The sequence below is a fragment of the Hemicordylus capensis genome, chromosome 3 (genome assembly GCF_027244095.1).
Source record: "Hemicordylus capensis ecotype Gifberg chromosome 3, rHemCap1.1.pri, whole genome shotgun sequence".
Classification (NCBI taxonomy): Eukaryota; Metazoa; Chordata; class Lepidosauria; order Squamata; family Cordylidae; genus Hemicordylus; species Hemicordylus capensis.
In genome coordinates, this window is record NC_069659.1 from 166,737,918 (window position 1) to 166,764,229 (window position 26,312).

General features: G+C 42.7%; 1 protein-coding gene across 1 annotated transcript in view; it reads right to left on the minus strand.

Annotated features, from left to right (window-relative positions):
• Window positions 1-4,300: 4,300 nt before the first annotated feature.
• Window positions 4,301-26,312, minus strand: part of SCEL (sciellin) — a 72,918-nt gene continuing 50,906 nt past the window's right edge. Inside the window, exons 14-22 of the mRNA XM_053312509.1 lie at window positions 25,851-25,910; window positions 19,655-19,711; window positions 17,886-17,948; window positions 14,355-14,441; window positions 12,246-12,314; window positions 10,538-10,612; window positions 8,511-8,619; window positions 7,469-7,571; window positions 4,301-6,333 (exon numbers count right to left, since the gene is read on the minus strand). Of these exons, the coding sequence (XP_053168484.1) occupies window positions 6,317-6,333; window positions 7,469-7,571; window positions 8,511-8,619; window positions 10,538-10,612; window positions 12,246-12,314; window positions 14,355-14,441; window positions 17,886-17,948; window positions 19,655-19,711; window positions 25,851-25,910 (640 nt within the window). The 3' untranslated portion in view covers window positions 4,301-6,316. The remainder of the gene's footprint in view (window positions 6,334-7,468; window positions 7,572-8,510; window positions 8,620-10,537; window positions 10,613-12,245; window positions 12,315-14,354; window positions 14,442-17,885; window positions 17,949-19,654; window positions 19,712-25,850; window positions 25,911-26,312) is intronic.

Here is a 26,312-nt window from a genome sequence, read left to right on the forward strand (position 1 = left end):
TCGTTGAAAGTGTCGATTCAGTGCATGGCAGTGGTGAAAAAGACAAATTCCATGCTAGGGATCACTAGGAAGGGGGTTGAAAATAAATATGCTAATTGATAATGCCCTTAGACAAACATCTAGTGTGGCCACATTTGGAGTACCGTGTATAGTTTTGGTCACTATATCTTAAGGAGGACATTGTAAATCTGGAGAAGGTGCAGAAGAGGGCAACCAAGATTATCAGGGGCCTGGAGCACCTTCCTTATAAGTCAAGGCTACAGCATCTGGGGCTTTTTATTTTGGAAAAGAGGCAGGACATTAGAGGTTTGTAAAATTATGCATGGAGTAGAGAGAGTGGGTAGAGATACATTTTTCTCCCTCTCTCACAACACTAAAACCAGAGTCATCCCATGAAACTGATTTCCAGGAAATTTAGGACCGACAAAGTCACCCCACCCCCACACACACACAGTGCATGATTAATCCATGGAATTATTTGCCACGGGAGCTGGTGATGGCCACTAGCTTAGATGGCTTTAAAAGGGACTTAGACCATATTCATGGAGGACAGGTCTATCAATGGCTACTAATCCTGATGGCTACAGGCCACCTCCAGCCTCAGAGGCAATATGCCTCTGAATCCCAGCTCCAGGGGAGTAACAGCAGGAGAGAGGGCATGGCCTCACTTCTTGCCTGTGGCCTTCCCAGAGGCATCTGGTGGGCCACTGTAGGAAACAGGATGCTGGACTAGATAGGCCTTGGGCCTGATCCAGCAGGGCTGTTTTTATGTTCTTATAAACACTCAACAGAACTGTATAGTAGTGTAAGTATTAATTACAAGTAAGATTTTTTGGCTCAGTTTCTGAAGAAATGTGTCTTGTTACAAATACTGATACTCAGTTCCACCAAATGAAATGTATTCCATATAATCTTAATGATATTTTTTCCATTTTATATCACTATTTAGATGACTCTGAAGAATTTTAAGATCATGACCCAATATTTGTTTAGCCTCCATATTGGATTTTTATCCACCATATTGGACTTTTGGGGAGCCTAAGCCTACTCCCTACAACAATAACATCTGACAGCACTTCTGCTGAATCAATGTTTGAATGATTCTTATGACTTTCAGTGTTTTATATTCACTGCCATATTTATGTTTAGCTAAAGATTTTGAATTTTGAGCCACCACATTGGATTTTTGGGGTGCTTAGCATTAGTTTCTAAAACCAGAAACATCTGACAACTTTGTGCTAAATCTCAGGTCTGTGCTATTTGAATGATTCTTATAAATTTAACAATTTATACCATGTTTGTTTTTGGCCACCATATTGGATTCTTTGGCATGTCCAATCTTACTTTTTAAAACCATACATACCTGACAACATTTCTGCAAAATCTCATCTTTGTGAGCCAAAGTGCACGATTCCATCCACTAGCTTCTCCACTACCAGGTAAAGCAACCTATAAAGCCTCCATAATACTTCAGATTCATTTCAGTCTCTTACTGTGTTGATAAATGTAGCTTTGCTAAGTGTGAGTAGGGAAGTGACAGAATTCACACAGACCAGAGGTTCAAAACAAACAAACAAGAAAAAAGTTTATTTTTTAACAGATGTTTCTGAGGTATGGTTTATCTCTACAAGGCTGTAGGGTATTGTACTTGTTGGACAAGATTACCCTTTACTTTGTTGCAAGGTACTCCTTAACATTTAAATGAATGGCCAAACTAGGCACCTCAGAAAACCAGCCCTTATTTCAGGCTGTCCTATTATTTGAGTCACAGAACATCCCCCAACTAACTCTCAACTAATCTGGATGGCTTTAAGTGGGGTTTGGATAACTTCATGGAGGAGAGGTCTATCAATGGCTACTAGTCAGAGGGCTATAGGCCACCTCCAGCCTCAAAAGTAGGATGCGTCTGAGTACCAGTTGCAGGGGAGTAACAGCAGGAGAGAGGGCATGCCCTCAACTCCTGCCTGTAGGCTTCCAGTGGCATCTGGTGGGCTACTGTGTGAAACAGGATGCTGGACTAGATGGGCCTTAGGCCTGATCCAGCAGAGCTGTTCTTATGTTCTTAATATTTTTGTCCACAGGCTCCAGCTCCCACCAACGGATTCTTTTGATTGACAGCTCCGCAAGGCTCCGAACACATTTGCACAATGGTACAGCGTATTAGTCCCTCCAATGCCATTTTATCACAAACACACATGCCCCACCTTACTTCCTCACACTCTGTCATTCCAGGCACTATTCTCCCAACCCAGTTTATTTCCAGAATCAGGATGAGACTAGGACAGTGCCTGCAGTGCTGGGGTGAAGGGAGATAAAGCCGGGGAGGGACTAGGATTTCAGTGCTTCTCACTCTTTTGCTATCTAAAGTAGGCCTCACTGCCTGTTTTATATGTGAACAACAAATGTAGTCAGGGGCGTAGCAAGGTTGGAGTGGGTCAAGGGACAAAAAGTGACGATGGACCCCCCTTGCTCCCCATCTTCTTTCTTTCCCCCCTCCCCCATATTTTTTTTGCAGAAAAACTGTAAGGACATGATGAAAACAAGATTCTTAGCATGCCCTTTCTTTTCCTTCTATGCATATATTACATCCTCTTCATATATGCATACACTTTAACACACATACTTGTGCACTTACTTCCCTAGCTCAGAAACATTTTTCATATATGCCTACTACTGTGACCTGATTTATGCATGCATAAAACCCCTAGCAATGTTCCTTTCCCCATTTGTGCACTCTTTCACACACATACACACACACTCACCCCCCCCACCACAGATTAAGGTTACAAGCAGCCTTCACGCCCAACAACCAGCACTTAATAAACCAAAAAGCAGGGGGAAACAGAAAAAGAACGATGTTGTTAGAGCATTTTTCTTCCCTTTTATTATTTTTAAAGCTTTTAATACTTTTTGTAGTGACTAATTTCTTCACAAGAAAATATACTGTTGTGGTGGGGAGGGTTTATTACAAGTTTGTATCAGAATAGTTTTGGTTTACACTTGGCACCTTGTGCTGCTTTGGGGGGGGGAATTAAGTTTAAAAATCTCTCTCTTGCTCTCTCTACTATCTTTACCATTTTGAGCACTCGTTTGAGAACAGACCAGCCAATGAAGTCCACTCCCTCGCTCACTCTCTTACTTTCTGCTTTCCTTTCCATGGACAGGAAAACAACTCATTGCAAGTTTTGAGGGGAAGATCACATGGGTCAGGACTTATTGGGAAAATTTCAATAATTTTAAATCATTTTTTAAAAGTTAAAAAATCTCTCACACAAGCACAAACAATGGCTTGGAGATAGGGAAGAGACACCAAGGGTGGTTTTCAGTTGGGAATGGCAATCTCTCTCTCCCTCCCTCACACACAATCACATAGCTCATGAATGTGGGAAGGAGACAAACACACACTGGCTTCTGAGGGGGAGAATCACATTCACAGGAAAAAAAAGATAAGGGTTGTTTGTTTGTTTGACTTTCCTTTGCAGCTCTCCTCCTTGTGGCCATCACTCGTCCTTCCTGCTCCCTCAGCAATTGCTGAGTGGGGGAGAAGAGCACAACTCAAGGAAGGAGGACCAATCCCTGGACTGGTTTAACCCTTTCCTTTCTCAGCAGCCATTGTTCTCCTACCTGAAAAAAGAGGAACAGCTCGCTGGCCATGATTGGGAGTCCGAGTCATGCAGCTGGAGTGGAGGAGGAAGATAAACATTTGAGGGGCAATGTCACACCCTGGCCCTGGGTCTGCCAAGCCTGGTGGGGCCCCTTGACCCTGTGGGCCTGGGTGCAAATGCATCCCCTTGTCCAATGGACCCTACACCCCTGAATGTAGGGTCATTTCTAATTTGGCCCTCAGCTACCCTTGACTATTTTGGATAGGCCATTTTAATAGTTTACAAGTCACCCAATTGCTGCTACAGATTATGATGGTGGCACACACACACCATGCTATAATTACACAGTTAGTTTATAGAACCAGTAAAGTGGCCAAAAGATCATTTCTCATATGAATGATAATATGTGGTCTAAAAAAAGACAGGGGTGGAGAATCTTTAAAAGACAACCCTACCTGGCCAATCGCAATACATGCCTGAATTCATCTTGGTGGAACAAGACCCAAGAATGTAATGGAGTAAGTGTCCTATTAAGATAAGATTTTCTGCATTTTGAATTTTACTTTCACTTTAAGAAGAGGTTCTACTTGGCTTTTGGAGATGCGGATAAGAACTATAAACACAGATTAGCAGACTAGTGTGCATATGCTTTTAAAATAGTTGTTTTCTTTGAAAAAATTAGACTTTCACGGTCATACTTGGTTAGTCCTTTATTGCAGAGATTCAAGAGGGGCAAAAACCAATTTCAGATAACATTAATCATAAAGCATAAGATATCAAGCAACAAATACTTGGCAGCCATGTTTTGTCAGTGTCATTCAGGAGGTCACTAAAATACTACTCTATATGAATTACATGTAGAACTTCTGATTATTCAAAAACAGACGTGCTTTGCTATACACTAAATGGTAACTTCAATATCTTACCTTTTATTCTATATTCTCTATTTTTGCTTTCAATCCATTTCTCCAAGCCATGGAAAATTCTCTACATTCTTTATCATCAGTGGTCCTAAGTTGTTTATATACAATTAGATATGGTGTTTGTAAAAACAACAACACCAAATTGTCATTTATTATGACACCAAATTGCCATTTATACATGACAATTGGCAGGGCCCCAGTACTTTATCACTGGTATTGACAGACATACAAGTGCTTGCAGGATTATAGTGATGTGCTGTATTCTCTGGAGTTTAATGAAGAAGCAAGGCAACTAAAGTTCTTAAGTCAAATAACTCCAGATCAAAAGTCTCCAAATCACTTACAACCTCAAGACATGAAACCTCACTTTTGTTTCTCTCTCATTAATGCTTCGCTCACTTCCTAGCTTGCATTGGTACCACTTTCCCAACCATTCCATAAATTACCCCCACCCAGAGAACTGTATATTCCCTAATCAGCCCAGTGTTCACCAGAAAACTTCTACCTTGCAAACTACCCTTTCTCCTCTTCCTCCTCCTCTTTTTGGTCATGTTTGTGAATTGACATGGATACTGTGGACTTTTAAAAATGAAGTATATCTTTATTTGCTTTTTAAAAAATTGCCTAGGTGCTGTAGAGAGCCAGCTCTACTATTCGGCAGAACATGGTGGCCTTCTCTGATCGCAGATTTTGGACATCATTAAAGGTGGCAAACAATCAGTTATTTAATATATTATTACAGGTTCACTGTGGGAAAGATTTTCCATCTCATGTACCCAAATAGTTTGGGCTGGCCCTGCTCACAAGCTACAGTGCCCCCAACTCTAGTGTACAGTGTGTTATATAGCACCAGTGCACAGTCCCACAATCTTTTACTAGCTTAAGTTAATATTGGACTGTGCATGTGTGGTAGAGTCCAGACACTGATGAAGGAACATTTCTCTTGAACAGACATTCAATCAAGAAACATTTTACCATCTTCCCCAAGTAGTATTCTTCTTTCACTTCCATCTTAGTGCTAAAATATTGGAATGGGAATGGAGGAAGCTCCTATATAAACATACTCGTAGGCAATAATTAAGGGAAATCCCTTGGGACTTCATGTGCATGAAACTGAGAGGTATGTGGACAGGAGGGCAGAGAAACAGAACCCTTGGTACATCTCCTCAGCATGTGTGTTCAGCTTCCAAAGATCATATACATAGTTGAAGGCTGGTTCACATATGCAAGTAATTTTTTGATTTCTCATTACTTGATTACTGGCAACTGAAAGGGTGAACTGACTCTCCCCAAAACATTGGCATCAATCTAGAGAAAGTTATATGGGCTTAAGTAAATTCCAACCATCCATGGAGTTCAATGGAATTTGAAATGCAAATTGATTTTTTCTGGATTAGGGCTAATGTATTTGAATAAATGTGAAGTTCTATCTGTAAGGTTAATCTGTGATGACTTATTCATACATGAAAATAATCAAGTATGAAAATGCATGTATGAACCACCTCTGAATGATTAGAAAACAGAATACAAATTTCTCAAGGCTTAACTATATATCTTCATAGAATAGAGACAGATATTTTCTCCTTGGCGATAATGCAGACTTCATCTAGACTCATGCCATCACATCTTTTCTTCTTTTTAAAGTTCACATATAGTTTCAGTTTTCACATCTCTTCAAGTGTCTACTCTTTGTGATTACTCTTAGACTACTTCAGTCATCAAAAGGAAGAAAGTGTATGATTTTCAGAGATAAATGCATGCTGCTGATAATGGGATCCCTAGTGTGACTTAGTAGGCCCATGATGCTGCAAGGCAAAGAAAAGATGCATTAGAAATAACAGTCTGCCTATTTGTGTTTTTTTTAAGGGGCACTTGATTTTTATCCATCATTTAAAATAAATGTTGGCAATCTATATCTTACAATGTGAGTATGGATCTGGAGAACATTGACAATCCTAGACAAATATGGTGAATTTCCAGAAACTCCAGTGAATGCTGACCATAATCAAAGGGCTGGTTTTGATGATACATCCACTGACCACTCAAACACATGGGAGTAGCATGTGGGCACTCATGTCTCTACATTCCAGCACAGTCTTGCTTGCTACCAGTTAACTGAGCAGTGTACTAGCTGGACCAGCCCTAAAAGAACCGTTAGCATTTACTGGAGTGCATTTACTGGAGTGAAGTACAACAAGTGAGGATGTCCATCTGCCCATCTATCTTTTTCTAACATCCATGAAATTAAACTGGGATTAATTCATATATGAATGGCATTTAAAATCTGCTCAACCATCTTCTTATTCTTATTCTTCTTATTCTTCTTATTCTTCTTCTTTCTGCTATAAAAACTTATTTGTTGAAAAGTGTCACAGTAAGATAAAATAAAATAAAACAACAACAATAACTAGCTGAACCTGGTACAGAACATCTGCACCCTAGTTCTCCCTGTCTCTCACACTTCCCCCCACTCCGTCCCATCTTAAACCGCCCCCTGCCATCCAAAATGGCAGCAGAGGCAGCAAAACCTCCTTACTTGTGCCTTCCTCTTGCTTCCCAAATGTCTGAGACTTGGCAGGGTGACAGAAAGTCCTCGACCTTCCCCCTGATCACCTGGCCTGCCCCACCTCCACTCTGCTTCCCCCTCCACTCGCCTCCCCCCTTCTCTCGTGCACGCATCAGAACTCCCCCCCGCACCTGCCCACCATGGCCACTTCCTAGTTGTGTTTCGTCCTCCAGGCGTGGGCCCATGTTCTTATTGGTTGCGGCTGTGGCAGGAGTGGGGCTTGCCACATACGACCTTAGTGTATTATATATATAGATCATAATACATAATAATTGAACTGCAATGACTTCAGAGATACTGTTTTGGACTCAAGTGAGCTGTTTGCCTACACAGTTAACAACTTAACGTCAAGAAGGTTCCCCAATACAATGTACCTTTCGCTTTAGAATAGCATGGTGAGCAATGCACTGTGTTCTTGTAAATCCAAATGCTGTCACCTGCCTTCAGGTTTTCCAAAGGCCCTTCACAGACTTCACACTTGAAATACACACAGAGTTAAACACAAAACTTTCATTATAAAAGTCAATCAATGAGAAAATGCCTAATACACAGTCATCTTTAATATGTTGCTTTATGGTTTGCAAAGCCTGGAAGGTTCACTATCATTTTTATAGAGCTAATCTTAAGATAGCAAAGTAATTCAGCCTCAGAGGTTTTTCTTTCAGTGTATATAGATTTTTATTTATTGATACCTGCCATATATAGAATAGAACACATGACATAGTCCATGTTTTTTCTTCCTCACTACACACTATTTTATCTATTTTTATTTAACATATTTTTATTCTGCCCCAAACTAACCATTGCTGGGATATGTCTCTATTCCGAGCCAGCCCTCCATTGTGGTGGTCATTTTGGAATTTGCTGTGCATGGCCAATGGACCTCTGCATGGCCTGAGTCATGACCTGGACACACGGAGGCCCATTGAGCATGCGTGGCGGCCTCCAAAATGGCCACTGCAATGGAGGGAAGTCCCAGAATGGGCCAAAGACCGCCTGAACCAGGTGATTTGGACATAAATGGAGGCTGGCAGAGGGAGGAGAAACTTCTGGGGGGACACACACACACCCCGCGGCAGAATTCAAGCCCCCAGACTGGATAGCAGTAAGTAAAATTTAATTTTAAATTTTTTAAAAATTAAATAGCAGTAAGTAAAATTTAATTTTATTTTTTGTAAAACATTTAATTGCAACCCCTGACCCCGAACAGCCAGGGGGAGGGGTTGGCCCGATAACAAACTGATCTAGGGGGGCGAGTTCAGTTTGATATAAAACCATCACACTGAACTGGTTCACACATCCCTAGTTTACTACAAGCTTTGAATATTTTTTAAGGTCAAATTAAGTTTTAACAGTTCACAGTCACAACAATGCATATACATAATGCATGTTTTATAAGAGTCGGCGTGTTCCTACCTTGAAGCAAGCTGCATGACAACAGATCTGCAAGGTATCGAGAATCATCTTAGTGTCTGTGCCCAAGGGTTTCCGGCAGTAAGTACACATTTCTTTTTCAATAATGGCCCTATAAAAGAACAGGATTTATTGAGTGCATTCTACTGGAAGGACAGGGCCACGTGGTTCACTGAAGATGGATGGTACAACTGAACTACCCTCTTCCACCTCTGCCTGCACTATCTTGTGGCCTTCTTATTGTTGCTCAGCCTGAAAAGGAGGGGCTTGCATGGATGCTGAAACTGAACAGGTGAAAGACATAAGCATAATCCATCTGGACATTCTCTGAGCAAGCCCCATTGAATGAATGGGAGTTACACAACAATAATTATTATGTGCAGTGTTCCAACCCCATTCCAGCTCTCAGGACTGCTGCAGACTTCAAAGCAAACCCCAGCCCTGCTCTAAAGCAGAAGATGCAGAAGCAGCATTTTTGCAGGTTTCCCCATTCACAACAGGGAAAGCTGTGGAAATGCTGCTTCCATACCCACTGCTTCAGAACAGTATCTGGACTTGCTCTGAAGTCTGCAGCAGCTCTAGAATGCAGTGTTATGGAGCTGTTAGTGCTGCACATCATAAGCCAATAAGAATAAGAATAATGACATGGTGTCAACATTTAGAAGAGCTTTGACCCTTGCTCGTTTCAATGTCCTTCCTACAGCTATATTAGAAGTATAAGAAAACGCCCTATGTAGCTTGGCTATGCCCTTGCGGCTCAGGTGCTATTGAATCAACCACTCATGTTCTCCTATCTGCATCTTTTATAAGGATATCCAAACTCATTTTATCACCACTTTTATAGTAACGTTTCCAGGCCAAACAAATCTATTTTATCTTCATTATTTACTGTCTGGCCAGAATTATTTAATTTCTTTAAACGCTAACATTTTTTGTTATGTAGCTTGTAAAATTAGTCAACAATTGGTTAATTTGCCCTAGTTATTGTTTCAATTTAATGTCTTGTAATCCAGTTGTTTTGTTTTGCTTAATGTTTGTTGTGTTCTACGGGTTAATAACCATAATAAATGATTGATTGATGATAAAGACTTGTATACCGCTTTTCAACAGAAAGGCCACAAAGGGCCAGGAAAAGAAATAGACAAACTAAGCTGAGCAGTGGACAGGTCCTATTCATACAACATAACTTTTGCAGGAGAACTTCAAGATGGATTTTGGTGTGGTTAAACCCCATGTCAGTTACTGACAAGTTATTCTGTTGTGCAACCATCACTTTGAAAATTTGCTAATTTTGCAAACAGTGAATGCCCTAATAATCTGGCCAGATTGCTGGAAAATATGGAAGGTGGAGGCAATTTGGGGAAATTAGTGGCAAACAGTTGTTTCTTGATGAATAGTGTGTCCTGAATTTGAAAAATCTGTGTTACCAGGTTTATGTCCCACAGATTGACCAGTATCTTTGAAAATAATCCCCATTTTCCCGAAATTGTTATGGAAAGTATGAGTATTTGTGGGGAGGACTCGTGGCAAGTGTTTGTTAAAAGGGGGAAAGTGTGCTGAATTCAAAAATTTACCCAGTGAGCTGAAACTTAGTAATAGGCAAAATCTAAAGAAGTCCCTTGTCAGTGTGTAGCTGAAGGGTTGGTTCACATATGCATGTGCATCGTTTGATGAGTGCAACTTCAAATAATGAGTAGTTTAGGTAATGGATCCAAACAGATTGTAGATCATAGATAGAACTTTTGCATCACTTAATGTCACCTCAATGTGTTATTTTTCAGTGTGGAATCGGGTCACATTCAGCTAGCAATTAACTATGTAAATGTAAATGAGTACAGCATAAGCAAGTGATGCACATGCATGTGTGAATCATGCCAAAGTCTAGGTAAAGTGTGAAGAACTGTGGGTTGAGGATGAAATTGACATGACCTTCACACTTCCTCCTCAAGGTGTTTTCCCACACTTTTCCTGCTCCCTTTCTCTCGTCCACCAAGAAGTGATGAGTGTGCATGCACTCCATATATACATACCTATCAGAAGTAGAGTAAACAGTTTTAATGGATTTTCCAGGCATGTTGTCTTCATAAGCATCATGGGGAAATCTGCTGCAATACAAGGAATATATGCCCAGTGACAAACAATAGTTTTGACTTTTCAAGTTTGCTCTTTAGTAAAGAGAGAATATCAATCAACATAAAAGCAAAACCCAATCCATGCAAACCCAAGGGCAGACTGCAAAAATATACTGGTATAGAAGAAGCAGCTCTTCTTTTTTGCTTTTAAAAAGAACATTTGTGGTGGAGTGGCTGGGGGAGATTCGGGTGTCACAGTTTGAGGAGGACACAATCCTTTCTCTTGCATGGTTCCCATTAATTTTAGGGAAGCAGGTGCAGGAATGCAGATTGTGCCTGAGATATTCATATCTTAAGCACATGCTTAAGCACAACACATTTTAGAAGTCAAGGATTTCTAAATTAACAGAGGGACACAAAACAAGGTCAGATATAGCTGTTCTACATTAAAAGTATTCAGCATGATATAGACAGAGATATTCAGCATGATATAGACACATGAGACACAAGACAAAGTGAGAAAACATAAAATGTATTATTTTATGTTTTACAACACACTGCATTATGATTCTATTAGAGTGATTTATTACAGAGTCAGAAATGAGTCAACACAAGTGCTACAATAATTGTCCTCCAGTGGGGTTATAAAGATATTTGTGCACAGATGGAAGATCAACATTAAACTAGAGAGCAGGATGCAGACGAAATCCCATGTTTACACTTCTGTGCCTCAGCTCCCCTTCTATAATCTGGCAGGGGGTGACCTTTTCTTCTTCCCCCAAAATGTACTATGGAAAATACTTTGGTAACTCTTTGGAAGATACACAGAACACCTTGCCCCCTCCCCCTTTCTCTCCACGCTCTGCATGGTCCTAACATAAATAAACAGAATAAATTTATTATATCTATTTTAACTGTTTTAGCCAGTTAAATGTGAAGCCAAAGTTAAAGTCACTTTGATTTAAATGGGAGAATTAAGCACATTCTTAAAGCTCTCCCACCAAAATCAATAGGACATAAGTGCCTGGCTTTGGGTTTGATCCAGGCATGTGAGCAGAAGGAAGGCTGTGCCTAGTTTAAATCCATGTATTGTGGCCTGCTAGATGCCTGAATGTGCATCTAGTGTTCCAGTTCCAGCCAGCTAGAAAAACCAGGAGGTTTATCATGTCCCTGGTGGGCAACATATATGACTGATAAGCTATATTCAGTTTGCTAACCAGAAGCTGTACAGGTCTGCATTTCATTAATGCTTATTATTATTAGTCTGTCTGTATATCCACATTTGAATATATGCAGAGATGCACACACTTAAAAATGGACCTGGGCCACAACCCAGGACAGCAGTAGGCATGCTTAAATCTTCTGAAATCAATGGGCTTAACCAAGCTTAGCCGTGCACTGCATTATGGCAATAGCCTCAGAATATTGATCTTCTTTTCCAGTCATCTCTTCTGGCTTGTATTTAACTCTCATATTTTATTCTGGGATGTCATAAAATACTTTAGTTATGTTCTACACATTCAAGAAACCAGAAATCTCAAGTTAGCCATGCCACAGCTGAAAAATAACATTGCTCATGTTTAAACAGTCATGTTTAAACAGTTATTTTTGAAATTAGTATACAAGGAAATATTCAGGAAAAATACGGCACGTATTTTTCAGGTACCTAGTCTCATATGTTCTTGTGTACACAATAGTGTCCTTTGGAATTGCACAACTGCTTGATGCATTATAGCTGAAATACACACACAAATGCAGAGAACTTCATGCTCACGCAATATACAAAATGATAAGAAGCAGTGATGTCATTATAGCATTACATCCTAAGCTTGGTTTCATGGCTTGCTTTAGACTCCATCCTGGCAGCATGGGAGGGAGTAGTACTGCAGGGACTACTACCATGCTACTGAGGTAATATGAGTACTGGGGCTAAGTGGTACCTTACCATCATATGTTCGGAAGCCGCCATCTGTATCATCCTGGCAAGAAGTGGTAAAGAGTATTTTACCACTTTCCTACTTCTCCAGCTTTTTCATCAGGTATGGAAGTGGGGTAAAATTCTACTCATTACGTGGCAGAACAAAATAGACAACTGCCTTGTGAAGTGGTTATTTCCATAATGCTTCCCCAGCCTCTGTATGATCAGACCCCACTTTTGACAGTGAGGGCTCAGTCCTGGGTCATGACAAGGAGTGGTAATGTACTTTTCACCACTTCATAACATACTAGTGACCAGCTTTTGAAGTGGTTACCATGCACACCATGGGAAGTTACCACTGTACAAAGGGTTGCTGATCAATGTGTAAGGGAAAGATCATGGCAAAGAACTAAAGAAGAATGGTATGCTGCAGGATGATGACACTCCTGAGTGCTTTATTGTGTCACACCTGCACACTACTGATCTCACAGGCCTTAAGCCCATCAAAGCACATTAAATGCCTTATGGAAGAGTGCTAGAGTAGACAGGAAGCCTTTTGGACTTTGAAGTGTACAGCTTCAGGGGGCTTGTCATTAGTAGGAAGCGGGAAATATGTGAATACCCATAATATTCTTCTTCATAATATTGTTCTTCGACTCTCTGCATTTTTAGGACTGAACCCTGCTAACCGAGCAAAGGAGGCACCTTTTTAACGTGGTCATTCTCTTTATTTAGCAGGGGGAGAGTAACTGGCCCTACCCACTCCCAGCACAGACTGTTGCTAGTGTCTGTCTTATGTTTCTTTTCAGATTGTGTGCCCTTTGAGGACAGGGAGCCATCTTACTTACTTACTTACTTACTCATTATCTATGTAAGCTGCTTTGGAAACTTTTGTTGAAAAGCAGTATATAAATATTTGTTGTTGTTGAAGGAAAGTAAGCTTCTGAAAGAAGTCGTAGAAGTCTGTGTATTGTCCTGTGCTCATATGGAGCCCCTGCACAAGCAGGGTCCCTGTTCACTTAAGTGGAGTGGGTACCTGTACATGCAGAGCTGTTCCCTTCCCTGAAATGAATGGGGAAACCAATACAGATGGGAGAACTCCATGTGCACATAAGAGCTCCTGTACAAGAACTAATCTGCCTACTTTCCTTTCACTATCCCTACAACTGGACTAAATTTAATCCAAATCGGTTTGGTGATCCACAAGTTAGCCCACTTGTGCCTCAAATGATCATGCATTTGCCATATTGAATTAGGGTGGATGGCATCATTACAAACTATTTGCTTGAGCTGTCCCTATCTGCCCCTACAGCTGTAGCAAATTTGGTTCAAATCGGTTGGGCAGTCCACAAGTTAGCCCGCTTGTACCTCAAATGTTCACACATCTGCCATCTTGAATTGGAGTGGATGACATCATTACAAACTACACCACTGAGGTGTCTCTATGTGTCCCTACAGTTGTAGCAAATTTGGTTCAAATCAGTTAGGCAGTTCACAAGTTAGCCCACATGCGCCTCAAACATTTATGCATCTGCCATCTTGAATTGTGATGGATGACATCATCACAAACTATGTCACTGAGGTGTCCCTATAGCTGTAACAAATTTGGTTCATAATGTTCCAGGCATTGAGAAGTTGGTGGGGGGAACACACATACGGACACATAGACAGAATGCTGGGTGATCTCATAAGCTTACTTTCCTTAAGGAAAGCAGGCTAAAAATGCCAGACTGGGAAACTGATTTTTTTTCGTGGGGGCACAATTACCACTCAGCATATTTATGCTAGGGACAGCATTTTGCAGCTTTAGGGAAATGCAGGTGGTGAATTAAATGTATTGATTTACAAGTATTATACCTGGATCCTCTTGTGACCTGATACAAATTGTCCGTGTCTGATATGCTGCCTGGAATATTGGCAGTTGCATTGCCTTGTTCAGATGCCCTGGGGGGGGGGGGGGGGGAACCGGAGTAAGAAAAAGACAGAGAAGTCTAACAGTGATTTATTTCATTATATTTATCTTCTTAGACAACCTAATTCTCTCTCTCTCTCTCTCTCTCCACACACACACACACACACACACACACACACACACACTCCTCTCTCTCTCTCTCTCTCTGTCTCTCAGAGAAAGTGCTTGACACAACTCCTTGCACTGGCTACTTTGCCTTGAATGCCTGTTGTTTTTGTGCCAAAGTCTTAAGCTTTGCTAAATGAATGGTCCTCAGTGCCAGCCACCATTTTAAATGCAGAGCATGTACCCTGAACTAGGTCTCTTCACTGTTCTACCAGTCTGATGCAATGAGGCTCATCCAAGGACCGAGAACGGAGCCCATTCTTCAGATGCAATATTTGGCTGCTGTCCCACCCTTGCTGAGGTGACTCACTCTCCATTCACAGCACTTTTACTGCTTTAAGTGTTCCTCCACAGCCCTAATTCTTTAAAGAATTAAATTCCCCTCCACTGACACATCTTCAAAGAACTCAATCGGTTCTGTATAATTAAGAGCAACTGACTGTAAGGAAGCTGCTCTAACAGTCCATTCTGTGGGACAAAAACATTTCTGATGTATGTTCTCCTCTCCCTGTTGAAAGTATTTAAACCAGGCAAGATGCTTGGTTGACCTCCTGACAAAGGTGATCAGGTCAGCTATTTCACCAAAAAAACCCCACAAATAACCCTACACTTATTAACATTTCCTGATACATCTTGAACCACTAAGTTCACAGCATGGGCTACACAGTGCACACAGAGTGCTCTTAGTTATTCTTGATTCATAAAACCCTGAAGTCCACTCATGCATCCAGCTACATTTGAGGTTCCATCAAAGCATTGGCCACTGTACCTATCAAGAGGAAGATTAAAGCAGCAGAGTACAGCTTTCAAAATAGCAAAAAGAGTTTTAGATGTTATGGCATCAGTTTCATAAAAGCCAAAAAAGAATTCTTCCACAGACATATCCTCTGTGGCAATGCGAAAGGAAAATGAAATCTGCTCCTTTTGTGGTAATATCTGTAGTCTGTCTCATCCACAGTTATACTGTAGAAAACAGCTCCTTCAGTCTCTCTCATGAATGTGTGAGCCATGATTTTAAGCTTCTCATTCACAATAGGAGGTGAAATCCATTTGTAATGTGTACAGTTCAACCCAAGCTCAACTGGGGAACATCATCCGCATGAAGCAGCAAGAGCTGGCTACGGTTTGACCGTTCCTCAACATGACCACAAACTGCCAGACCCTGACAGGCAAAGTATCACAGTTCCATTACAGTCAGCAAGACAAGTAAAGAGTAAGCAGTTTTGTGGACTGTAGTCAAATGCGTTAGCATTGTCTTAGCAAGAGTAATATGTTTTACAACCCTAAGGAACAAACTAATCCCTCACTGCATCAGCCTCATTGCCTTTGAGCATGTACACTACACCAAGCAAAGAATTCTGCCACCTGCAACCTCCTTCCCCCAGTAGCTCCCCTCCCCATGTTTAGAGAGCGACAGTGGTGCAAGGATTGTGCACAACACAACACAACACAACAGGCATGGAGTGTGTTGGAAGTTAAGGACTTTGCGCTGTCTTGTCTCAGAGAGTGGAGGACAGACTAGTGAGTCAGAGGGTCAAGACATTGGTCATCCCTTCTCCACTGCTCTGACACTATCCCTTTGAAATGTAGATTGGTACTCTTAGGGATCAACTTCCTCTTCCTCTCTCTCTTCCCTACCTGCCCCTCTACCTTGCAACATGGCAAGCCTCTCTCCCTGCACCATGTGTGCAGAGAAGATGCAGAATCCATCTGCATCCAGCTAGACAGATAGATTAGAGATCCTAACTCCTCACTTTCCTATCTAGAATGGAGTTCCTTAATAAATGCCTTATATATTGATTTGAAACTATGAATTGGCTTCAAGTTACTTTACTCTCAGCATACACACATGCCTAAGCAAATTCCGCTGTGTTGTGCCTCTGTGCACTCTGCTATAATGAAAAAGGGATTCTCTCACCACAGATAATTTCTAACAGAGTGCACCGTTCCTTTAGTTCCTGTAGTGCACCAGACATAGCAGATACATCCATTCTCATAACCAGGGCCACCTCCATCATGAAGCAGGGTGAAGTGAGTTACCTCAGGCATCAGCTTCGGGTAGTGGCAGATTTTGAGGTGATGGCACCCGCTGCTTGCTTAGTCGCTCACTTACCTGCTCCCATAGCCAGCAGTTTAACTCTATCCTACTGGCTCCTATAGCCACCAGAATAACTCTATCCAACTCTAGGGGCACCACAGCATGCCCACCTCCTCCCCTGCCTCATTCTTTTTTCTTCACCCCTTCCTCTCTTTGCAAAGTTGAGTGTTTGAAGAGGAGGATGAGGAGGAAGAAGTGCAACTATGTGCCTGCCTGCTGCCTGAAGGTGGGCACTACACAGCTGTCTGCCACTGCTGTTGCCACTGGCCATTGTTGTCATGTCCGTGGGTGCAGTGGAGCAGGCGTCTGAGCCACGAAGCAGCCAGGTATTGGGGTGAAGAGGATGAGTGTGGGAAAGTGTGGATGCCATCTTGGGTCTGCTTTAGGCAACAGAATGTTTTGGTCCACTATAACTCTCTATATCAATGATTTCACTATTTTACATACAGGGGCCACTTGGGCAAAAAGACCCCCAACAACTTCAATGTAAGAGCCATTTCACATTGTGCTGACCTCCACATGGTACTACACTTCCCTCAGTGCTGGGAGGGCCCTTTAAGAGAGACAGAACCCTCTGTTAAGAGATCTATAGGGAAAGTGCTGCGAAGGGCTACATTTTCCAGCACTCCATTCATGCCTTCCAAGATGGTGCAGGTGCTCAAAGAAGCTCCATTCCCCCCAGCAATGGGCAATGCACAGCACTACAAGGTGAGAATGGTCATTTCTGCATGGTGCCAGGGGTACTGTGCAGAGTATTCAGTGTTGTCCAAAGCTTCACATAGGCCCAATAAACAATTAGTCAGGGAGCTGCATCTAAGGTTGATGGGGGCCACCCCTGGCCTCCAGGCCTTACAGTCAAGAACACTGCTCTATATTGTCTATCTATCTATCTATCTATCTATCTATCTATCTATCTATCTATCTATCTATCTATCTATCTATCTATCACATTTATATACCGCCCAAACATTTGTCTCTGGGCGAATTTGTGATTAAACAGAATTGTCTGGGGGGTTTTGTGTGTGTGTTTTTAGGGGTGGGTGGATTGCAATTATGCTGGGATGGAATAATACTATGTACAAAAGTGTTGGACAACTACAAAGCTTGCAGCTGTAATTTTGTGCACATTTTTGTAGGCACTTGCCTTATGAATGTCAGTGCTGCAAGAAGTCCAAGACTGCCGCAGTTATAAGAAATTAGGTTTAAGACTTACCCCTTTATATTTTGATCCACAGTGGATGACTTTATTACAATGAGATCATCAAGCTCTTGGCTTCTGTCAAAGATAGAGAATATCTTAGGATAATCACCAAAAATATTCAATGTATTGGCTATATGGGGCTGATCATTTAAATGAAAAAAAAATACACAATTTGATTAAGCTATTACTGATTTCTAAGAAAGAGCTTAAATGTAGGGATGTGCACAAACCATGGTTCAAACTGTGGTTCAAGTGCTTTTTGAACAAGGGGACTGGGAACTTTAAGAAGGAGGAGAGAAGGTTCTTACCTGCTCGATGCCGTCCCATGCTGGGGCGGTGCATTTCCCTAGAAATCTGCGCAGGCCATTTGCAGGTGTTGCTGAATATGCAAATGGTACCTACACATGCACGGATGCCATGTGCATACTGACACCACACAGGGCTTATAGGGATACACACCACCCCAGCAGGAAGCTGCATGGGGCAGTGGAGAGCAAGGAAGGACTGCTCTCCATTTTTCTTGCTCAAAAAGTGCTGGAACTGCAGTTCAGACTGCAGTTTGTGTACATCCCTATTTATATGTTAATTTTAAAGGGGGAAAATCAAGCTCTAGAAAGTAAATATAAAGCATTGCCTGCTATGAAGAAACACAAATTCATTTCTAAAAATAGTTCTACTCAAAAACCAATGACCTGTTCCTATGCATATTTACTTAGAACTAAATCCCACTGTAGCCAATTGGATTTACTCCCAGGTAAGAGTACACAAGATTTGAGTCCAAATCAACTCACACCTCAATGCTTACTGTGTCATTATTTAGTGGATTCCAGCAATTTCACTGCTGCTCATTTACAGGTAAGTGCACTTACAACACAAATTAGGGGTATAATTCACCATATCTTACTTCCATGCATTGCTTACTTTTCCATGCCTACTCATTTAGAGCCAGATGTATAGAGCATTGCACTCTAGTTCTACCCTAAAGCAGAAATCCTAAGTGTGTGGGTTCAATACCAGAGCGCCACATCTACTATGATGTGCTTTCTGCCCTCAAAGCCTCCATTTGTTTATATGTACAGAGGAAACTCAGTGCATGTATTTTGCTATGGATGTGGTACTAAATGGAAGTGAATGAGGTTGGCTTCATGTGTAGATATGTGCCCATCACTGTACATACAGAGTTTATTTATTTGGTCTAATGTAGTAGCCTAAGGAATAAATGGGCCACCTAATGGCACAGCGGGGAAATGACGTGACTAGCAAGCCAGAGGTTGCCGGTTTGAATCCCTACTGGTATGTTTCCCAGACTATGGGAAACACCTATATTAGGCAGCAGTGAGATAGGAAGATGCTGAAAGGCATCATCTCATACTGCACGGGAGATGGCAATGATAAACCCCTCCTGTATCCTACTAAAGACAACCACAGGGCTCTGCGGTTGCCAGGAGTCAACACCGACTCGACGGCATACTTTACTTTAAGGAATGCATGAGCCACCTAATGGTGCAGCGGGGAAGTAATTTGCCTAGGGAGCAAGAAGGTTGCTGGTTCGAATCCCCACGGGCAGCAGCGATATAGAAAGATGCTAAAAGGCATCATCTCATACTGCATGGGAGATGGCAATGGTAAACCCCTCCTGTATTCTACCAAAGAAAACCACATGGCTCTGTGGTCGTCAGGAGTCGACACCAACTCGACGGCACAACTTTACCTAACTTTAAGGAATACATAACTTCAGCTAAATTTGCAATGTGCAAGACAAAGAGGATCAAAATCATTGCCTTCTATTTTTCTGCGTTGTGTTGTTTACAGCAATGAGGTCATCCAAGTCTTTTCCCCTGTGAAAAACACAAAAAGACAAAACCAGACTGGTTATTACCTTCTTTATAAGCAAGAATAAGCTGACTACATATACATCCCAGAAAGCATGACTAGAAGAACTTAGTGTCAAGTATTTGTCAACTATAGAGATTTAATCACTTCCAGAGGGATAATTAGTAGTTCACAAATATATAAACATTAAGAACAGTAAGAATATTTTATTATATTACATAAGAGTTAAGAATTCCAACAAAGAGTAATTCTTAGAACATTTAAATATATTAACATTGTTGCACAATTTACTTATCTTTTCTTGATTTAGTGGCATGACAGAAACTAAGCTTTCTGAAGAACGTTAATGGCAGCATATGAACCCATACAGTGGCTTGGTTCCAGTTTGTTATTCCCTACCCAACTACAGGGCATGAAAGCAGGCCTCAGGATCACACACACCCTCTGGCCTGGTTGACAGTCTACACTAGACCCTCTCATTAAGGAGAATGCAACTTGCAAGACTGCATCGACCTGAAAGCTGAATCCACTATCAGACAGATTAAGACAGTGGGTTCAAGGCGAACCCAGTTTCAATTTAACTTGATATTGTGGTATCAGATGCTATTTTGTACCTCTAGAGAGGAGGTGGCCCCAGGGGTACTCTTAGGACCAGGCCACGGGGATCTGGCCGGGTCCTCTGCCATCTGGGGGTGGGGGGGAATCCAAGTAGTGCTGATGGCGGTGGCCACCGCCGCAGTAGTGACTTCAGAGCAGCCACTGGGCTCGCCCTCTCAGCCCAGCGGCCCTTGAGAACTGTGAGGAGCTTCCTCGCAGGTCTCAAAAGGATGCTGTTCCTCGCGATAACTGGGAGGAAGCTCCTCGCAGTTCTTAAGGGCCGCTGGGCCGAGAGGTCGAGCCCATCAGCTACTGCCAATCATGCTTCGCCTGCCTGCCTGTCGACACCTCCGCCAAGCCACCAGGTCCACAGGGTGGGGGAGGCGTGCTTGGCTCAACTCCACACCTCAGCCGCGCATATGGCGATGCTTTAATTTTTGATCTTTTCTCAGGAAAGCGGGGCAGTGGCGGGGTAAGGTGGGGCGGGGTGGCAGTAGAAGGAGGCGGTAGGCAGGAGGCCCCCTGGACCTTGGAGGCCCCCTTGGAAATAACTTTTAATTTTAACTCGCAGCGGGGGGGGGGCTCCAAAGCCCTTCAGGTGTGGGCATCGAAATTACTTAGGAGCGCCTCTGGGTGGCCCTAGAAATCATATGTGGAGAGAGGGGAGCACTATCTAGAGGCCCATCTGCACACCCTGCATGATGGTACAAAACTGCATCTGAATTGGTTCTTTTTCATTATTTCCCTTAAGGCTGCAATCCCCAGTGGATGACATCCTAACTTTCATGCTTCTAGGGGCAGCGGGGGCATGGTGGAGCCCTCACACAACTCCCCCTGTGTGGGTGCTCTTTCACAAGAGCTGAAACATGTCCATGACCCTTGGCGACCTGTTTCTGCTCTTGCAGGGCCCTTCTGGTACAGAGTACAGGGAGCACCCTGGAGCTGAAAGGGTCTGACACAACTATGCTCATGCAGGGGGACAGGAGGAGGAGTGCGAGGACACCCATCATGCCCTCGCAGCCCCCAGAGTGTAAAGCAGTTAATTAGACTGTCAGCCACTGTTCTTAAGGTAAAGAGACACACATAGGGGCTTTTCTCACATGCAGGCAGATCCAGGCTAAGAAAGCCAAGCCTAGTCTTGCCTGCACATGAGAACCTACAGGATCACACCTGATCCCAGTGGTGCCTCGGTGGCAAACCCACCAAGCCAGCCACCCTCTTAAATTGGGTTAAGGGATCTAGTGCTCCCTTAGCCCCATTTTTTGATTGTTTGCCAGCCCCGACTACTTGCAGCCGGGGCTGGGAGACTGTGGGGCTCCCGGCCGGTGTCAGGGGAATCCCCATAATGCACTGCACACTTGCGTGGTGTATTATGGGATTTCTGGAGGCAGAGCAACACATCCCAGTCCCCCAGCCCTCCATGCTGCCAGAGAAGGTAGCTGCACGTCTGGACGTGCGATCTCCACACGCATCATCGTCTGCGGGGAGGGAAGCTTTTCAAGGCTTCTTCCCCGCTCTCCCTCGAGTTCTCTCCGGTCGTGAGAAAGGGCTCATCATCTAAGTGCGATGGAAGTGGTTTGAACACACATTCTCTGCCCTGAAAACAAATGAATTCCTTACCTACACCTGAGTAAACATGTTTAGAAGAGAGGTATTAATTAGTTTAGTAATCTTCAACTTTTTCAGACTTGCAACTCACTTTTGACCTTAACTTACACCATGGGACCCATTCATGTCCATCTTATAGAGTCCTTTCTTGGCCTGTTCAGTTGTTAGCCAGCGTGGTATAGTGGTTAGAGTGCTGGACTAGGACCGGGGAGACCCGAGTTCAAATCCCCATTCAGCCATGAAACTAGCTGGGTGACTCTGGGCCAGTCACTTCTCTCTCAGCCTAACCTACTTCAAAGGGTTGTTGTGAGGAGAAACTCAAGTATGTAGTACACTGCTCTGGGCTCCTTGGAGGAAGAGCGGGATAGAAATGTAATAATAATAATAATAAGTAGTAGTAGTAGTTCTGGGGAAAGTCCTCTCCAGGGATTTGGGGTCAAGAGGATAAAATGAGTGAACTTCCCAAGAGGATAAAATGAGTGAACTGTGTTATACCACATTTATATAATGCACATGGTAACTCGCACTGGCCATTCAGTTCAAAGCCATCATTCTGTCCAGGAACAGACTATGGACCAGGGAGTGACACTGTTCAGGTAAAGCAATGCAAGTTGGATTCCACTCACTCATTACTTTCTCCTTGAAAGTGAAAGCACAGAGGTGCATATACTAATATTCCACTAGACTGTGTGTTCTCCCAAAACACAACGATCAAACAGGCCTTCTCTTTATCGTTTCCCCTCTCTCTTCTTTCCTATTCTGTCCTCTCCCTCTGGCTCAAGCTACATGTGGCAGCAGCAGCAGAGCTGGGTTTAAACCTATATCCATGCCGGTTGTGTATAAAGTGAGGGGTGGTGGTCCAATTGTAAGCACAAAAGGGGAGCATGGAGGAGGGCAGCAGAACCCTTCCCTGGTTCACTGTTTACCTCCCACAGCCCCTCTCATGGATGCTTTTCTTCCAGCCAGGCTCACTTCTGTAATACAGTCCAGATAAGAGAAAACTGAGACTGTGATGGCTGGTGGATCTGCCTGTATCAGTAGATATGTTTTCTGACATTGCAAGGGAATAGCAGTAGATATGTCTGATGTTAAGTGCTTAGTTTTTGGTGCATCATGTTTTAAAGCGCACGCACGCACGCACGCACGCACACACACACGTAAAAGGGCTTGCAGTTTGCAAGCATATGAATGCTTTATCTCTCTGAGACTCTAGTCTTTTTCTCTGTCTATGAAGTATCCTTCACCATGTTTTCTAATGGGAGAGTTTTTCTGCATTTTTTGGGACATTAATGAATTTCTACAGGGGTTTGGACTTTTGTGGTAGTGTGCACAAACGGTAGAAACTGTGGTCAAAATGGCATGTTTCTGTAGTTTGATCTGGGAGTTTCGTGGCAGACTGCATTTCAATGGGAGATTACTTCTGCATTTTCTGCGATATTAAAATTATTTTTTCCAGATTTTGGGGGGTGGGGGGCGGGATTGGTAGTCTGGGTAAAGTCTGGAACTTATCTGAGAAAATGGCATGTTTCTATCTGTCATGGTTTGGTCCAGGAATTTCATGTCATTCAGTCAATCAGTCAATCAGTGAGGCCCAAGCAGCTTTATATTATAGAGATATATGCTGTCTTTTTAATACAGACTCTGAAAGACCTAATAAGATATGCATATTTATTATCCTGTTCTCCAAGAGCAGTGCTTATAATTAGGCATGATTAAATTATAACCAGTGGTGGAGCGGGACCGCCGGCGGCCTGTGTGCGGCGGCCGCAGCTCTACTAACTCTGCCCCTGCATCTGACATCAGACACTGGGATAGCCATGCCCCCGCATCTGACGTCAGACGCGAGGGCGTGGTCCAGCTCCCAAATGGAGCCTTGAGGCTCCGTTCGCGACCAGGAGTGCAGTTTAACTCCTGAAGGGGCCACGTGGCCCCTTCGGCAGTTAAACTAAGGCTGGTGCTGCTTTCGCAGCGCAGCCCAGGAGCGACTCTTCCCTGCCTTGTGCAGGGAAGAGCCGCTCCTGTGCAGCATCAGCCTTTTAACTCCTGAAGGGGCCATGTGGCCCCTTCAGGAGCTAGTTAGGCTGGTGTTGCATTCGCAGCGCGCAGCCAGGAGCAGCTCTTCCCTGCCTTTGCAGGGCAGAGCTGCTCCTGACTGGCGCTGCGAATGCAGCACCAGCCTTAGTTTAGCTCCCGAAGGGCCTACGCGCCCCCCCGCTCGGGAGCTAAACTAGCACCTCCCATATCTGACGTCAGATGCGAGGGACGTGTCAGAGCCGCGAAGTGCGGCCCCTGATTGGGCACGGCCCGGGTTCTTTGAACCCATTCGGCCAATGGTGACTCCGCCCCTGATTATAACACATTTGATTGGCTGAATTATGAGAGTACTACCCTACAATAGAAAGCTAACCACCAGCATTGAAACATTTGATTTTGTATAGAAACACAGTGCCTTTTCAAAAACACAGAAACAGGGACCTGAAGTTCCATTTGAAATCTTTCAATTAAAACTAAATTCAGAGTTAGCTACATCTAATGATTCTAAACTAAAAGGCAGCAGTCTTGTAAAACACAGAAAATTTTATAAGTTCAGTCATAAAGATTATATATATATAATAACAACACTCCCAATCTCCCCCTTGGAATAACCTCAAGGGAGAAAATAGGTCCATGTAAAGCCATGTGTAAAATAAGTTGAGCTCAGTTTTACAAAGAGATGAGAATCTCCAAAGACTTGCTTGTTAATAAGAGCAGACCAAATGAATGAATATCAAAAGAGCTGGTATGGCGTACTGGACAAAGTGTTGGATTTAGACCAGAGAGATCTGAGCACAAATCTCTACTTGACCATGAAGATTACTGGATTGGTCTTTGGCAACTCATTAGCCCGACTTCCAAAATAAGATATGGCAGCGTACAATACACTAAATTCTTTGAAGACAGGACACAAAAGTTATCAATAAATATATATCTAGCTGACTATTTATATATAGCTGGAGACCCCAGAGATAATAACAAAATCAGGAAAGTGACTGAATCTTACCTGCCCTTGAGAATGTCTGAAGCAAATGCCAGATACATCACCACCAACTGCTCTGGCCAGCACAGTCACAACAGATGGCTCTGAAGCTCAGGTGAGAGCTCAGCCTTTTTGAACTAAATATGTGTTTACAGCTTTCAGAACACATATAGTCTTACAACCGGAAAATCTTGCTGAAGTCCCCACCTAGATATTGTTTTGACCATTCCTTACTGATTTGTGCACTTTGTTTTCTGCTTTAGTTTTCCATTAAATAGCCCTTTCCTAGTTTTTCCTTTTAAAAAAGTAATATTTGAGCTACATTGTACCACATCTATCAGCATCCCTCTGACCCCACAGTGTGTTCTCCTCTTTCAGTCTGGGGACTGGATTGCAAGGTCAGGAGATTCTGCATACGAATAACCATGGCATAGCCTGGCTTGAGAAGGTAGTGGGGACAGTGGCAGGCCACACACAATCTAGACACTTGTTCATATATTGTTATATATTGTCATTTTGTCAGTAAAAATAACCTCAGACGAAACCCATAGTAATGTTTATTTGACTTTTATTTTTTTTAATGTTGTGAGCTATGATTACATAACTGCATATCTGTATATGTCAAAAATACTATATGTACATGACAAAGAGCTGGTTCACAGTGCTCCTCAAGTGTCACCAAGGATGCTAAACCAGATCTCCATAGATATAGTCATCAGCGGCAATTTCTATGATTGTGGTGGAACATTTTTCAGTTCCACCACAGTCCATGGTAAGACCTAGGTTCTGCTCTCCACTCCATATAATTGTGAATTCACAGCAATATGGAGAGCCCTGTGCTATATTTGAATTCTGTCATCTGTCTTTGAATTTGTATAATGACACAGCGTAAAATAACCATTTTACAATATTGCAAGACTTACCCTTTGTCATGTCCATTAGATGTACGATTCACTTTAATTAGATCATCGAGCTCTTGGTGCCTTCAAAGATTAAACAAAGGCAGTTAACTGATAGTACACATTATATTTTAGATAATATGGAGGGAACTGTGCCTTTGATGGGTACATGTGACTAGCAGAGGCCCTGCTCATGCTATCTAACCACCTCCTTCTTTATGGTCACATGGGATATGAATTTATGTACATAAGACCCTGTTAACATTCAAGGTTCTACATAGCCCAAAACTTACTCCAATCCACTGTGCTGTTTGCAATCTTCCCTCACTGCATAATAAATGCAGAGCTTAGCTTTTTTTAAAAAATGAATGCTGGGAATCTGGAGGAATTAATAGGAAGAATCCAAATCTCAAATCAATTCACATCAAATCTGGCGCGATTCAATTTGGACCCAAATCTAGCAAATTGACCACAGGGGTGATTTGT